We start from the raw sequence: 14,212 nt of genomic DNA, 5'->3' as shown, positions 1-14,212 counted from the left end.
AGACGAATTCGTGAATGCTGTCTCCTCCCAACTCATCCGTCAAATCGCCTAGATAGGACCCCGTCTCCAGAGAAACTTCCCCCTCGTTTACCGTGTAGATTAAACTATCGGTGTCTGTGTAAAGAACTCTCTCTTGCAACCCCTCTAGGTAACCGTACATTTTCAAACGTGCGTAAGCGGTGGTAAAAGCAGCGACAAATACATTATTTGTGTTACCGGGAAGCACCACGCTGTTTTTACTGTATTGCCATTGCACCATAGCAATTTGCTCGTTGAGAAAGGAAAAATATTCAACCTGATATTTTCCTGAAAATACAAAGTCGAAAAATACTTCACTTTTTCTCACCAAGGTGGTCTGAGTTCTATTGCACCTCTCCGCAAACTTTCCCCAAAGGCTGTTTAAACAGAGTTTTGACATTTGTCTCTTGGCAGGGTTGGGTTCGATTTTTTCAGCATCCAGCTGTATTCCCTGATTTTCACGATATTCACGAATGTACTTTTCCCTGCTTTCTGCATCGACAGCTTCTTTGGGATACCCTGAAGCTTCTTGCTTACCCTTTAGGAAAGTTTGAACATAACCCGTAAAAACGGTTTCGCTCCGTTCTTCAAAGTGCCACACCTCCGTAATCTTACCGACTCTGTATCCCAACTGTAAAGCTTTGTTGAATTCGAGCGTGACCCAGACTCCCGTCAATGCCCTTCCTTCCTCATCATGTTCGCAGGGTTCCTGCTGGTTATTGTTTTCTGCGCATGTGCGGCAAAGTGTAAACACTAGTTTACCCTTGACCGTTCTGTAGGGTAGCACAGGGAAATAGAGACCTCGAGGAGGGTGAACAACGGCTCTGACCAGACCGAAATAGTTTCCAACATCGTCAAAATCCGTGTGGATGATGACAGGATGACCCAGGGGGTAAGGAAATGCGCTGTTGACGTACGGGTAGAGAGAGGTGACATCCTCATACAATACACGCTGGTTCTCACCCGCCGTGTGCCTCAAGCAAAAGGCGCTTGTCCTACCTCCATAAAGAGCGTCTCGAGGCATGAGAGGTGCGGGGTAATTGCGTGTTTTGAGAAAGTCTATTACCCTAGGGTTTGATTTTTTCATTTCATTCCACTCGTGCTCTCTGATGACGATGATGTTGACCTTGTGGTCACGCTTTAACGCTTTCATTTTTTTCTCGGTAGCCTTGTGCAACTCCTCGAACGGTGTGTTTGTCAAAGGGCATACAGCACCGGGTTCGAAACACGTCGGGCATCCGTGATAAAAACACCCCTGAAATTCCCAGACGAATGGTTTGCCACCGATTATAGCAAACCCATCCACAAAGTATGCCCCCATCTGTTTTTCGCCTTTGTTTAAAGCATGCTGAATGAAAATACCACGACGATGCGACTCCCATTCTAACCATTGGATGCTGGTGTGTGAGTATTTTTTACACAACCCTCGGTAGTTATCCGGGGAAGGTATGGCTAGAGAACGCGGCTCGAGGAAATTAGTCACAAACACCTTCATGCAGGCCGAGGCTATGGTGATACGGGAGAAGGGGTCAACACCCGTCTCGCTCGTAAACTCGGCTCTAAATTTGATGCAACCCTCACGAAGAACATTGACGTCGTTTTTACAGTAGTGTACCGCTTGTTTTTGAAAATCAAAGACCTCGCTTTTCTCATTTTGATACCACGTCTCAAACTTGGTGCGTTCAACAGGTGTCATGCGTTCTACACCGTAATTGCTGATTGCGGGGTATTTTCCGACATAATTTAAATGTTCCTCCGAACTAAATTTGTGAGGAAAATACCCCTTGGACCAGCAATCACCGAGTCCTAACGCTTTTGGCATAGCGCTAAGCGGCATGGTAAGGAAGGAAAGCGAGTCAATGTATTTTTGCAAAAAATCAGGGTCTTTAAAACAGAGAACTTTACTCCCCTGCATGATAATTAAGGGTGCTATACCCAGCCGTACCATGCCTCTCAGAATCAAGTAACCGTCAAATCCTCTCGAATTGTGGGCTATAAATGTAGATTTAAGATAACGAGGTTTCCTGAAATGATTGAGGAAAACTGTAACACAATCCAGTCCAAAAGCACACCACTCTTCTCCTTGCAGCGTCTTGGTACAGACTAGAAAGGGAATGTGAGTGTGATTGTCATCGACAAACGTCTCAAAATCATAGAATATGATATTATCATTGTGGTTTACTTCACGTGGTTGGGGTTGTATATAGCAAAGATGTCGTGTTTCAGGTGTCTCTGAGTCACTGCGAGGTAGCTCTTCTTTACATATTTGACATTTTAACTTAGGGCACGTGTGTTTAGCGATACCTGTAGCCACAGGTACATCGTAAAATAGGTTGCATTTAAGGCATTTCTTTCGCCGATCGCAGTTGCTGACGAGTTTTTCCATAACCCGGTGTTTTACCCTGTGTCTGAGGAGACATGCAGGAGAACGACACCACATGTTGCAATCCCTGCAAAGCACAGTTTTCCCCTCTATTTTTACACACCCGTTTTGTGTACAGACCAAGCAATAGCCGTCGCATTTGTGTCTGTCGGGTTTGTCGTACCCTTGGTAACAGTAGTGACAAACGTGCGGTTTTGACAAAAAACCTTTAATGTTAATGATACCGCTGTAATGATTCTGAGATAAATACAGATACAACGGATTTTCTGATTTGGGGTAATCCGTCTCGAACCGTGAGAGGGGTCGTTGGCCCTCTTCTCTGTACAGTATGACAATTTTACGACGTACCACTTTTTCAAATTCACGAATATGACTGAAAGTGACGGAAGTCTGTTCGTCTAAGCCCGCTTTTCTCTGTATTTTTTCAGCCTCCGCCACAGCCTGGCTATCTGTAAATTCAGGATGTAACAGACTTGCTAGGCTAATGGCAAAACATAGTTGATTATTCGAGTTTAATGGATTGTAAAGATAACGAGCTTTTTTTCACACACACACACACACACACACACACACATTCGTACGCACTGAAACAACTTCCGTACCTCACGAAAACATATTTAAACAGATGGAAAAAACTATCGCAGAACACAGTGTCACGTAGCAACTGGTCTTTACGGTCGTTTGAAACAACAGGTCAGTTTGGGGGACAAAAGGAGGGTTCAGTTTTTACTGACTTCCCATCTGACAGTTTAAATGTTTATGACCGTTTGAATCAACAGGTCAGTTTGGGGTACAAAGGAGGGTTCAGTTTTTATGGGAGCTTGAGAATTTCGTATGAATAGAAACTGGCCACCCATTTGACCGTTTAAATGTTTACGACCGTCTGAAACAACTTCCATACCTCACGAAAACATATTTAAACAGATGGAGAACTAGAGCAGAACACAGTGTAACCGCGATTTGCAAAATGAAAGGTAATTTCTTTTTTTTTTTTTTTCATTCCTTGTAACACGTCTGTTTAATGTTACTATAATAAGTATTTATTCGAACTAAAAACAGTCGAACATCGAGTTGAAATTCACCCACCACCAAGGGATCTCCTAACAGAGTCTCCAATCCTTTTGTGTAAGTACCGATTTTTATTTTTTTTTACTGTATTCATTTCATTACCTCCGTTTTTACCACATTATTAGACAATGGTTTAACTCCGTTTAAGCATTTAAACGTTAAAAGCATTGCACGTGTACGACGATGTAATACCTTTTTTTTTTTTAACAGCCGATGACGACGAAGTGAAAGACGAAGAACTTTGTTTGATCGATCTTACAAAGTTGGAAGATGATTATCGAGGTGTGTTTAAACCTTCGAATTATTTAATATTGTGTGTATTCATTATTTTGTTTTATAGAGGATTCGCCGGAAGAGACCAACGCGATCCCTTTAACCCAATCGCAGTCTGGTGAGTCAAATAATTCTCATTTTTACAAGAAAAAAAACATGCGGTATACGATACATATATACATATATTTACTTACAGATTTTCCGTTTACATCTCTTGCTCACTGGTCTCCCTTAACGCTGGAGGGTCCGTCAACGGCCATTCCAGGCAGAGGAGAAGGCTTGATTGCGCCAAAGACTCCAGACATCGAATCCTTGCTCCGTGGGGAAATCATCGAAAACGACGGTGAATGTCCAACAGGCACCCGCTGTAAGTTTTTCTCGTTTTCTGTAAGCTTTTTAAGATTCTCAGGAGCTTTAAAGAGCTCCTCTCATTCCAATGTCTTTCGCTCAAATGAATTTCGCGCCTAAGGGGAATGGGCGGGGACTGATTCCGGAGGTGGGCGGTTGTTTCCGGCTATGCTTGCATGAGTGGAGATGACAGCGCCACATGTGGTTAAAGCCGGTATATATTAATTTTTTTTTTTTTTTTTTTTTTTCCACAGGCAACAAACGCAGGAGGAAGCGTAGATGCGCCCGCCAGCTCGACAAACATGATAGAAACAGAAGAAGGCTGAAACAGTACTATCGTATACTGGCTCGCACTCTCATGAAGATGGCAGACATGATTTGATACATACTGGTTTGTTATATCTGTTCCATTCGAATTATTTTTTCTTTTTTTTCTTTAGAGAAATATAATGGGTGTAGTTCCATCTGAATTAGATGTAGTTATTGAAGAAGATGAAGACGTTTGTAATCATCATTTAGATCCAAACAACCAGATAGAATGGGAACCAAACAATGATCCGTCTTTGCAAGATGATATTAATGTGTTAAATTCAAACACAAACACACAAGCCTCTACACAGCATCACGATGTGTTGGGAGGGGCGACACCCTCGGGGGAATGTTTGGATTTTTCGGAGGTGGTGGGGGTCATGCAGAACCAACCGTCAACGGCTGACCAATCAATTTCAAATGAGACCCAGAGGGGTGATGGGGTAAATGTCTTGAGGAGGGAAACATTCAACAATATACAACTATCCAGCGTTTTAACTTTTCCTCAAAACAACGATGTAACAGATTACGCCACATTTTACCGCGGAGTCTTGGGGAGCCTTAAAAAGCTGACACAGATGGTAACTAAGGAAGCTAGACCCGGCGATATCATTCAATTGGAGTTATCCGGTGAAAGTGCAAATCAACACACTTCATTTACATTTCGAAACGATGCCGGGGCTGTGATGAATGCTTTTCAAGATGTGTTAGATCTGTTGGTACAATCAAACGTTGAAATATTGAACGATGAAGAAATACAGGTGATGGTCCAGGTGATACATAACCCTCGAGGTGGTGTAAGAAGAAAAATCGAAACCCTTTTGGAACATGAAATCCGCAGAAAAAAAGCTCGTTATCTTTACAATCCATTAAACTCGAATAATCAACTATGTTTTGCCATTAGCCTAGCAAGTCTGTTACATCCTGAATTTACAGATAGCCAGGCTGTGGCGGAGGCTGAAAAAATACAGAGAAAAGCGGGCTTAGACGAACAGACTTCCGTCACTTTCAGTCATATTCGTGAATTTGAAAAAGTGGTACGTCGTAAAATTGTCATACTGTACAGAGAAGAGGGCCAACGACCCCTCTCACGGTTCGAGACGGATTACCCCAAATCAGAAAATCCGTTGTATCTGTATTTATCTCAGAATCATTACAGCGGTATCATTAACATTAAAGGTTTTTTGTCAAAACCGCACGTTTGTCACTACTGTTACCAAGGGTACGACAAACCCGACAGACACAAATGCGACGGCTATTGCTTGGTCTGTACACAAAACGGGTGTGTAAAAATAGAGGGGAAAACTGTGCTTTGCAGGGATTGCAACATGTGGTGTCGTTCTCCTGCATGTCTCCTCAGACACAGGGTAAAACACCGGGTTATGGAAAAACTCGTCAGCAACTGCGATCGGCGAAAGAAATGCCTTAAATGCAACCTATTTTACGATGTACCTGTGGCTACAGGTATCGCTAAACACACGTGCCCTAAGTTAAAATGTCAAATATGTAAAGAAGAGCTACCTCGCAGTGACTCAGAGACACCTGAAACACGACATCTTTGCTATATACAACCCCAACCACGTGAAGTAAACCACAATGATAATATCATATTCTATGATTTTGAGACGTTTGTCGATGACAATCACACTCACATTCCCTTTCTAGTCTGTACCAAGACGCTGCAAGGAGAAGAGTGGTGTGCTTTTGGACTGGATTGTGTTACAGTTTTCCTCAATCATTTCAGGAAACCTCGTTATCTTAAATCTACATTTATAGCCCACAATTCGAGAGGATTTGACGGTTACTTGATTCTGAGAGGCATGGTACGGCTGGGTATAGCACCCTTAATTATCATGCAGGGGAGTAAAGTTCTCTGTTTTAAAGACCCTGATTTTTTGCAAAAATACATTGACTCGCTTTCCTTCCTTACCATGCCGCTTAGCGCTATGCCAAAAGCGTTAGGACTCGGTGATTGCTGGTCCAAGGGGTATTTTCCTCACAAATTTAGTTCGGAGGAACATTTAAATTATGTCGGAAAATACCCCGCAATCAGCAATTACGGTGTAGAACGCATGACACCTGTTGAACGCACCAAGTTTGAGACGTGGTATCAAAATGAGAAAAGCGAGGTCTTTGATTTTCAAAAACAAGCGGTACACTACTGTAAAAACGACGTCAATGTTCTTCGTGAGGGTTGCATCAAATTTAGAGCCGAGTTTACGAGCGAGACGGGTGTTGACCCCTTCTCCCGTATCACCATAGCCTCGGCCTGCATGAAGGTGTTTGTGACTAATTTCCTCGAGCCGCGTTCTCTAGCCATACCTTCCCCGGATAACTACCGAGGGTTGTGTAAAAAATACTCACACACCAGCATCCAATGGTTAGAATGGGAGTCGCATCGTCGTGGTATTTTCATTCAGCATGCTTTAAACAAAGGCGAAAAACAGATGGGGGCATACTTTGTGGATGGGTTTGCTATAATCGGTGGCAAACCATTCGTCTGGGAATTTCAGGGGTGTTTTTATCACGGATGCCCGACGTGTTTCGAACCCGGTGCTGTATGCCCTTTGACAAACACACCGTTCGAGGAGTTGCACAAGGCTACCGAGAAAAAAATGAAAGCGTTAAAGCGTGACCACAAGGTCAACATCATCGTCATCAGAGAGCACGAGTGGAATGAAATGAAAAAATCAAACCCTAGGGTAATAGACTTTCTCAAAACACGCAATTACCCCGCACCTCTCATGCCTCGAGACGCTCTTTATGGAGGTAGGACAAGCGCCTTTTGCTTGAGGCACACGGCGGGTGAGAACCAGCGTGTATTGTATGAGGATGTCACCTCTCTCTACCCGTACGTCAACAGCGCATTTCCTTACCCCCTGGGTCATCCTGTCATCATCCACACGGATTTTGACGATGTTGGAAACTATTTCGGTCTGGTCAGAGCCGTTGTTCACCCTCCTCGAGGTCTCTATTTCCCTGTGCTACCCTACAGAACGGTCAAGGGTAAACTAGTGTTTACACTTTGCCGCACATGCGCAGAAAACAATAACCAGCAGGAACCCTGCGAACATGATGAGGAAGGAAGGGCATTGACGGGAGTCTGGGTCACGCTCGAATTCAACAAAGCTTTACAGTTGGGATACAGAGTCGGTAAGATTACGGAGGTGTGGCACTTTGAAGAACGGAGCGAAACCGTTTTTACGGGTTATGTTCAAACTTTCCTAAAGGGTAAGCAAGAAGCTTCAGGGTATCCCAAAGAAGCCGTCGATGCAGAAAGCAGGGAAAAGTACATTCGTGAATATCGTGAAAATCAGGGAATACAGCTGGATGCTGAAAAAATCGAACCCAACCCTGCCAAGAGACAAATGTCAAAACTCTGTTTAAACAGCCTTTGGGGAAAGTTTGCGGAGAGGTGCAATAGAACTCAGACCACCTTGGTGAGAAAAAGTGAAGTATTTTTCGACTTTGTATTTTCAGGAAAATATCAGGTTGAATATTTTTCCTTTCTCAACGAGCAAATTGCTATGGTGCAATGGCAATACAGTAAAAACAGCGTGGTGCTTCCCGGTAACACAAATAATGTATTTGTCGCTGCTTTTACCACCGCTTACGCACGTTTGAAAATGTACGGTTACCTAGAGGGGTTGCAAGAGAGAGTTCTTTACACAGACACCGATAGTTTAATCTACACGGTAAACGAGGGGGAAGTTTCTCTGGAGACGGGGTCCTATCTAGGCGATTTGACGGATGAGTTGGGAGGAGACAGCATTCACGAATTCGTCTCCGCCGGTCCAAAGAGTTATGCCTACCATACCCTGCAGGGTAAAAAAACTGTGCTGCGTGCCAAAGGAATCACTCAAACCCGCGAGTGTTGTGAGAGGGTCAACTTTGACAGCGTTAAAGATTTGGTGGAGGGCTATCTGGAGGAAGACAAAACAGGTGCGATCTACACCCCTCATCACCAAATTGTTCGTGATAAAAGGGGGTTCCTTTTAAATAACTCGTCTTTCGAAAAAAAGTTTCGAGTGGTGTATGACAAAAGACGTCTCTTTCCCGACGGGAAAACTTTACCTTTCGGGTATTAGAGAGGAAATGGAAAAAATGGAACGAGTAGACTTTGATCCCAGATTTCATACACCTTTTTCATGCCTGGTTGTAGGACCTAGTGGTTGCGGAAAGACTTTTTTTGTAAAATGTGTATTGGAAAATTGTGAACACGTCATGAATTCTATACCCGACAACATTGTGTGGATTTATACATCTTTCCAACCCATGTATGCTGAATTAAAAAAGATGAATAAAAAAATAAAATTTGTTGAAGGACTGCCTGATTCCTTTGAAGATGAAAACTTGTTTCCGGACGATCAGACCCATTTGGTGATTTTGGACGATGTTATTTTTCAAGCCTCAAATCACCCCGAAGTGGTTAAAATTTTCACGCAGTATAGACATCATAGAAATATGAGCGTTATGATGCTGACCCAGAATGTTTTTCATCAGGGAAAATTTTCACGCACCATTAGCTTAAACTGTAATTATATGATACTGTTTAAGAATCCGCGGGACAGATTGCAGATTAACGTGTTGGCACAGCAAATGTTCCCCGCACAAAAAAGTTTTTTCTTGGAAAGTTTTGCGGATGCTACTTTGGATGCTCATGGCTATTTATTGGTCGACCTGACACCTTTCTGTCCAGAACAATACAGAGTGAGGTCGGGCGTGCTTCCGCACCAGTGGCCCGTTGTCTACGTGCCAAAAACATAATGTCAAAGCGTGTAAAGAGGAACGGTCCCATGTTAAAAGCTCTGTACCATGCCACACCACAAAAACGTCGAGATATTCTGAGTCACGGCTCACCAGACTTTATCCAGACGCTGTGTGAAATTGCTTTAAACATTCTGAAGGGTAATGTGCCCTTATCACCGTCTCAATTTGCTCAGCTTAAAAAACAAAAGAAAATCATCCGACTGCTGGCTGATAAAAGGACTGGACTGAAACGCAAACGCCAGACTCTGATGAAACAGTCGGGCGGTTTTCTTCTACCCTTACTGGCCACCGTCGTACCGTTTATAGGGAATCTTATCGGTGGATTGAGCGGAAAAGGTTGAAGATGAAAAAGGCGCAAAAATTGTTTCTCCTATCCCCCCAACAATTAAATCGTCTGACTCGCCCGGAGCCGACCATCAGAGACTCGGCGGAGGATGATCTAGATGTTAAAATGAGAGCCGTCTTAAACGAACCCGGAATGAATCCTCATGAAAGAATAAAAATATACGATACCCTGCTGCAGAGATATCTCGGCCTGTTGAAGCAGGGGCAACGGGAGGAGAAAAGGATGACTCTGACTTTACACAAGGATTTGCGGGGTGAACCATGGAATGACTCTGAGGATAAACCGGAGGATAAACCAGAGGATAAACCGATGGATAAACCGGAGGATAAACCTCGGAATACTGGCGGGGGGTCAAAGGATGTCACGATGATCGAAGTTCTGAAAATCCTCCCCCGACGCGACCGTAACAACGCCGAGTACATTATGAAAAAATTATCCGAGAATGATAAGGGGTGGACCTCTAAAGGAGAGTTTGTTCAAAACGGTACACCGGTGCAGGGATCTCATATGATCGATTTACTGAAACACCTGATGCAACGGTCCAAAAATCCACAGACCCGCACGCCTGAGGGTTGGAGAAAATTTTTAACAGCGTTGACGGAGCTAAATGTCCCCACATCGACCATTCATAACCCCAGAGCACGAGATCAATACAGACGTCTGAAAGCGGATGGAGAGTTTGAATCAGAATGGGTGGAAAAAGAAACATTTCTATCCCCCGAGAGGAAAAGAAGAGGTAGAAAAGTGACATTGTCCCCACATTGGTTAAACCTTGAATGAATGATGACAAAACTCTTGTTTCAATAAAATGTTTTTTTATTCATCAAACGCAGTGTGTACAGCATTTTCATTTCAACGGTTCAAAAAAGTTTCTAAACAACAGACGTCTTGTACGCCACAACGACTACTATTATTCTTATTCGTGCTAGTACAACATTGAATTTTTTTAACCAGGGTATATGCTTCAAGATCATTTTTTACTACATCATCTGTGTATAAAGACAAAACTTGTTCAAAAGACAGTCCGCAAAATCGATGGTGCAGATAATAAACGCAGTGTTGACCGCACACTGTGGACAAAGGGTGTTGAAGCTGTAGGTTGTGGTACAATATACGGTCAGAACGATTTTCCAAAAAGTTCAAGATGCTCCGAGGGTAGTAATCAAAATCGGGAGAAAATCCATAAGAATCAAAAAAAGTGGCGGTCCCATCTTCCTCCAGAGTCATCGATAACCAGTGCTCCCCCGGTCGATGTCCTTCGTGGGTGTTGACGATAAAGTAGGAGGGTGGGGTAAAGGAGCGAGTCAGTGAGGGGAGTTGGTCGGAGGCCCATACACCACAGAAAACATTCCCCAACACTCGTCGCAGAAGCTTCTCCAGTTGATGGTTATTCATCTCCGTCGTCAATAATAATCCACCAGCACTTGTCGTTTGGAATCAATTTCCAAAATAGAATCGTAACATGCGTAAACCACAAGAGTGACCGTGTTGGGTAAGGGTACTCTGAATCTCATTTCCAACCTCAAAGTGCCATTAGAAACCCGAGACAATGCGTCGCTGTCCTCTCCCGGATTGAGATTGAACACAAACAGCGAATAACCCCGTTCAAAATCTTGTCTGTTGATGCACAGAGGTAAATCTTTCATATGCCTCCCTGTAGCGGTAAACATGTTGTAAAACTCTCTGACCGAAGCCCCCTGGTTAAATTGCGGTTGGAAAGCTTTGGAGGGAATTTGTTTTCCCGCGTGACAGAGGGTGATGTATTCAGCGTTAAAATGCTGGAAATTAAAGGGTGAGAGATCTCTTCTTCCTGTGAAAGCTTCATGATTTACCATACCCAAAACAATGTATTTAGGCATCGTGCCCAAAAACAAATTTTCTTGTGTGCATACTCTGGAATTTTCAGGGATAGAGTAGGTTTTCACGCTGACCCGTGACAAAGGGTAGAGTGCGTTTCCTTTGAGTAAGGCCGAGGCGTGCCCCAATCGTACGGCCGGCGAAACGGTGACCTTTTTTGTGAAGAGAGAGGCACCCAGCACTTTCAGACGGAAAGTACCGTCCGCAGCCCCTGTGAGACAAAAGGCGTCGCTGGCACGCGTGAGTTTGATCCTCAGATCCACCGAGTTGAGAAGGAGTCTCTCGCTGAAAAGAATGTCTGCGTGGAGGGGTCCTAGTAGCTGAACCTCTTTAGATTCAGCCGTGTAACCGGCTCTGATGTTGAGTCCTTTGTTTGGTCCGTTCGCTGTTTCTATAGAGTCTATTGAGCCGCCGGTGTCTTTGTGGAATAACCCGGCTGAGAATTGACTTCTGAGTGTGGCTTCAGAATAGTTTAGTAGCGTTTCAATTATCGCCCTGTATGGGTGTGTGGCGCTGGATTGAGAAATCAGTCTTTCCCCGAGCATAATGTCGCATTGGCTGAAGATGGTGTTTAGAGGATAATTGATGAGACCCACATTGGCGTCGTTTGGGATATTTGATCCATCGGCGCGGGTAATTTTAACCCGCAGGTAAAGTAATGTGTCATTCAGATCCAAGTACTTTTCACCTTCTCCCGGGATGAAAAATTCAATAGGACCCCCGTCAGTGATGGCGGATAGCGGTAGGACTTCTGTGTAGGATTTATCATCGATAGACATCTGAGTCATAGGAGCTGAAAATAAATCCAGCTCGGCCATCGTGCATTCGGCCGAATTTTGATGTAAAAGAGCCATCTTTTTTCTTTTTTTTTTAAAATATATCGTGTGAGGGAACGACGGTCCTTCTCTTTGAAAACCTTTTACCGACTGATTTTCTTCTCCCCAGATGACGGCGTTTTTTACCACTCGTTGAGAGACGTCGTCCCGGGGGTCTCTTTCGGGGTTGTCTAGCCAGGACCATTATTCCTCCTGATCCGTCTTGTACCCCACTACCCATTTTTCCAACGGCATGACTGAATACGTCGGAAGCGATATTTTTTGCCGCTGTTTTAAGATGAGGTTTGACCAGGGCAAAACCTCTTTTCACCAGAGGTGATACAAAACGAAACAACCTGGAAAACACGGAGCCTATCCCACGCCCGTACATCACAGGTGAACCTGTGAAACCGGGGAGGGAACCCCCCACCTGGCTTTCGTAATAACCCACTAAACGTAGAGGGTCGTGCATGGGTTGACTCATTCTCATTGTTGTTGGTTTTACTTTCTAACGGGTCTAAAGTGGAGCTTCGCGATGGTCTTTCCAAAGGTGAAGTCGACGTGTTTGTTCTGATCAGATTTAATCTCCACCCTGATGTTTTCAATGTGATTTTTCGAGACGGGTAAATAGTAGGCGGGGTTAAAACACTTGGTGACAATCTCACCGTAAGCTCCCTCTACACTCACGATTCTCAAAAGAGGAGCATAAGCGTCGCCTACTATCTGAGGTCGCACCACGTCACTGTAACAGTAGAGATGGTAGAAACCGGCGTTTATATCCGCGGGATAGGGGGCCGACCCCCGGTCAAAGTTGATCCACTTTCCAGGTTTCACTCCCATGATGTAAGCCAGGGAAGGGGAAAAACGAAAATGAGTTTGACCCCCTGATTGATAGGAGATTCGCTTTTTAACATCGTCAAAGGCTATCCTCACATCGTTGTCAATTTTTTGTAAAGATTCATTCAGTTCATTTATGAATCGTGTAATGTTCTCATAACATCCCCCTCTCAATTCTTGACGGTAAACTATCCCCATTCCAGGATTGCTTTCAGGTCCCACCGGTGGAGGTCTCTTTAGCCATTCATAAAATGCTCCGTTAGAAACATTATACCATGAGCGAGGGTATGAAATCTCTGTTAAGGCCACCTCCCATGAGCCTGCTAAATCTATATGTTGACTTAAATCTATCTGGTAATGGGAACTTTTGTTTTCTTTAAATACGTTGAGGCTGGCGTTGGAGGGTAAGGTGAGGTAAAAACCCTCGTTGCAGGAATGATCCATAATGCTCGATGATCTTTAGACTGTGAGGCTCATCAAAGGCATCAGATTGTTTTATACATTTGTAAGGAGGTCAGCGTCCACCCAACTGTTGAATTTTTCGGGCCAGTTTTTCCAGTGCACTAGAACTTGTTTTTTGCCACCGACCGTACGTCGTTTTAGAATTTCCTCCACATGATAGCGCTTGTCCTCGCTCTCTTTTACTTTCTGCAACTCGGCTTCGTAAAAAGAACCCTCTATTATTTCACCGTCAAAATCTTTCAGTCTGTATGCCGGGGGAGATCGATGGAGACGTCGTGTTATTGTAAACACCTCGTCTGTAAAACTCTGTTCATATTTTTTATCAAACACTCCTCTCACTTTGGATATTCTCACCATATCTCCCGTGGCAAATTTGTATTTGCGTTTGAATGCTGTGAATGAGCCGTAGAGATTCTCAAACACTTGAGGGGTATTTTCCAAAGTCACATCCACCGGTTTCATTTTAATACTGCTGTGATATCCGTGATTGTAGCTTTTTACCAAGTCTTGTAAGACGTCTAGGTAGCGCCTGGTGTTGTTGGCTGTAAAATATCTCCACATTCTCCCTTTCAGAGTACGATTAAATCTTTCAACCACCGAAGCTTTGAGATCGCTGGCCGTAGAAAAATGTACAATATTGTGTTTCTTCATCAGAGCTTGAAAACTCTTGTTAAAAAATTCTTTTCCCGCGTCGGTTTGGAGTTTGCGAGGAATCTGACTTTCCCC

General features: G+C 43.8%; 1 protein-coding gene across 5 annotated transcripts; it reads left to right on the top strand.

Moving 5' to 3' along the window:
* Positions 1-2,951: 2,951 nt before the first annotated feature.
* LOC133550231 (uncharacterized) lies at positions 2,952-8,722 on the top strand. 5 transcript variants are annotated; one of them, XM_061896390.1, is made up of 6 exons: positions 2,952-3,375; positions 3,461-3,526; positions 3,680-3,751; positions 3,810-3,860; positions 3,939-4,109; positions 4,345-8,722. In XM_061896390.1, the coding sequence occupies exon 6, from the start codon at positions 4,540-4,542 to the stop codon at positions 8,485-8,487; it is 3,948 nt and encodes a 1,315-aa protein (XP_061752374.1). In that variant the 5' UTR covers positions 2,952-3,375; positions 3,461-3,526; positions 3,680-3,751; positions 3,810-3,860; positions 3,939-4,109; positions 4,345-4,539; the 3' UTR covers positions 8,488-8,722. The 5 variants fall into 5 exon arrangements, with proteins under 5 accessions (XP_061752374.1, XP_061752377.1, XP_061752373.1 ...); XM_061896393.1 differs by having other exon boundaries at positions 4,345-6,623; XM_061896389.1 differs by having other exon boundaries at positions 2,952-3,526.
* Positions 8,723-14,212: the final 5,490 nt, after the last annotated feature.

This window comes from Nerophis ophidion, linkage group LG03, assembly GCF_033978795.1.
Source record: "Nerophis ophidion isolate RoL-2023_Sa linkage group LG03, RoL_Noph_v1.0, whole genome shotgun sequence".
NCBI classification, from domain to species: Eukaryota; Metazoa; Chordata; class Actinopteri; order Syngnathiformes; family Syngnathidae; genus Nerophis; species Nerophis ophidion.
Note: the sequence above shows the minus strand (reverse complement) of the source record. Positions and strands in the feature narration are given on the sequence as shown.

Coding starts and splice junctions, on each gene's coding strand:
- LOC133550231 (XM_061896390.1), top strand. CDS start 4,540: ATGGGTGTAGTTCCATCTGAATTAGATGTAGTTATTGAAGAAGATGAA.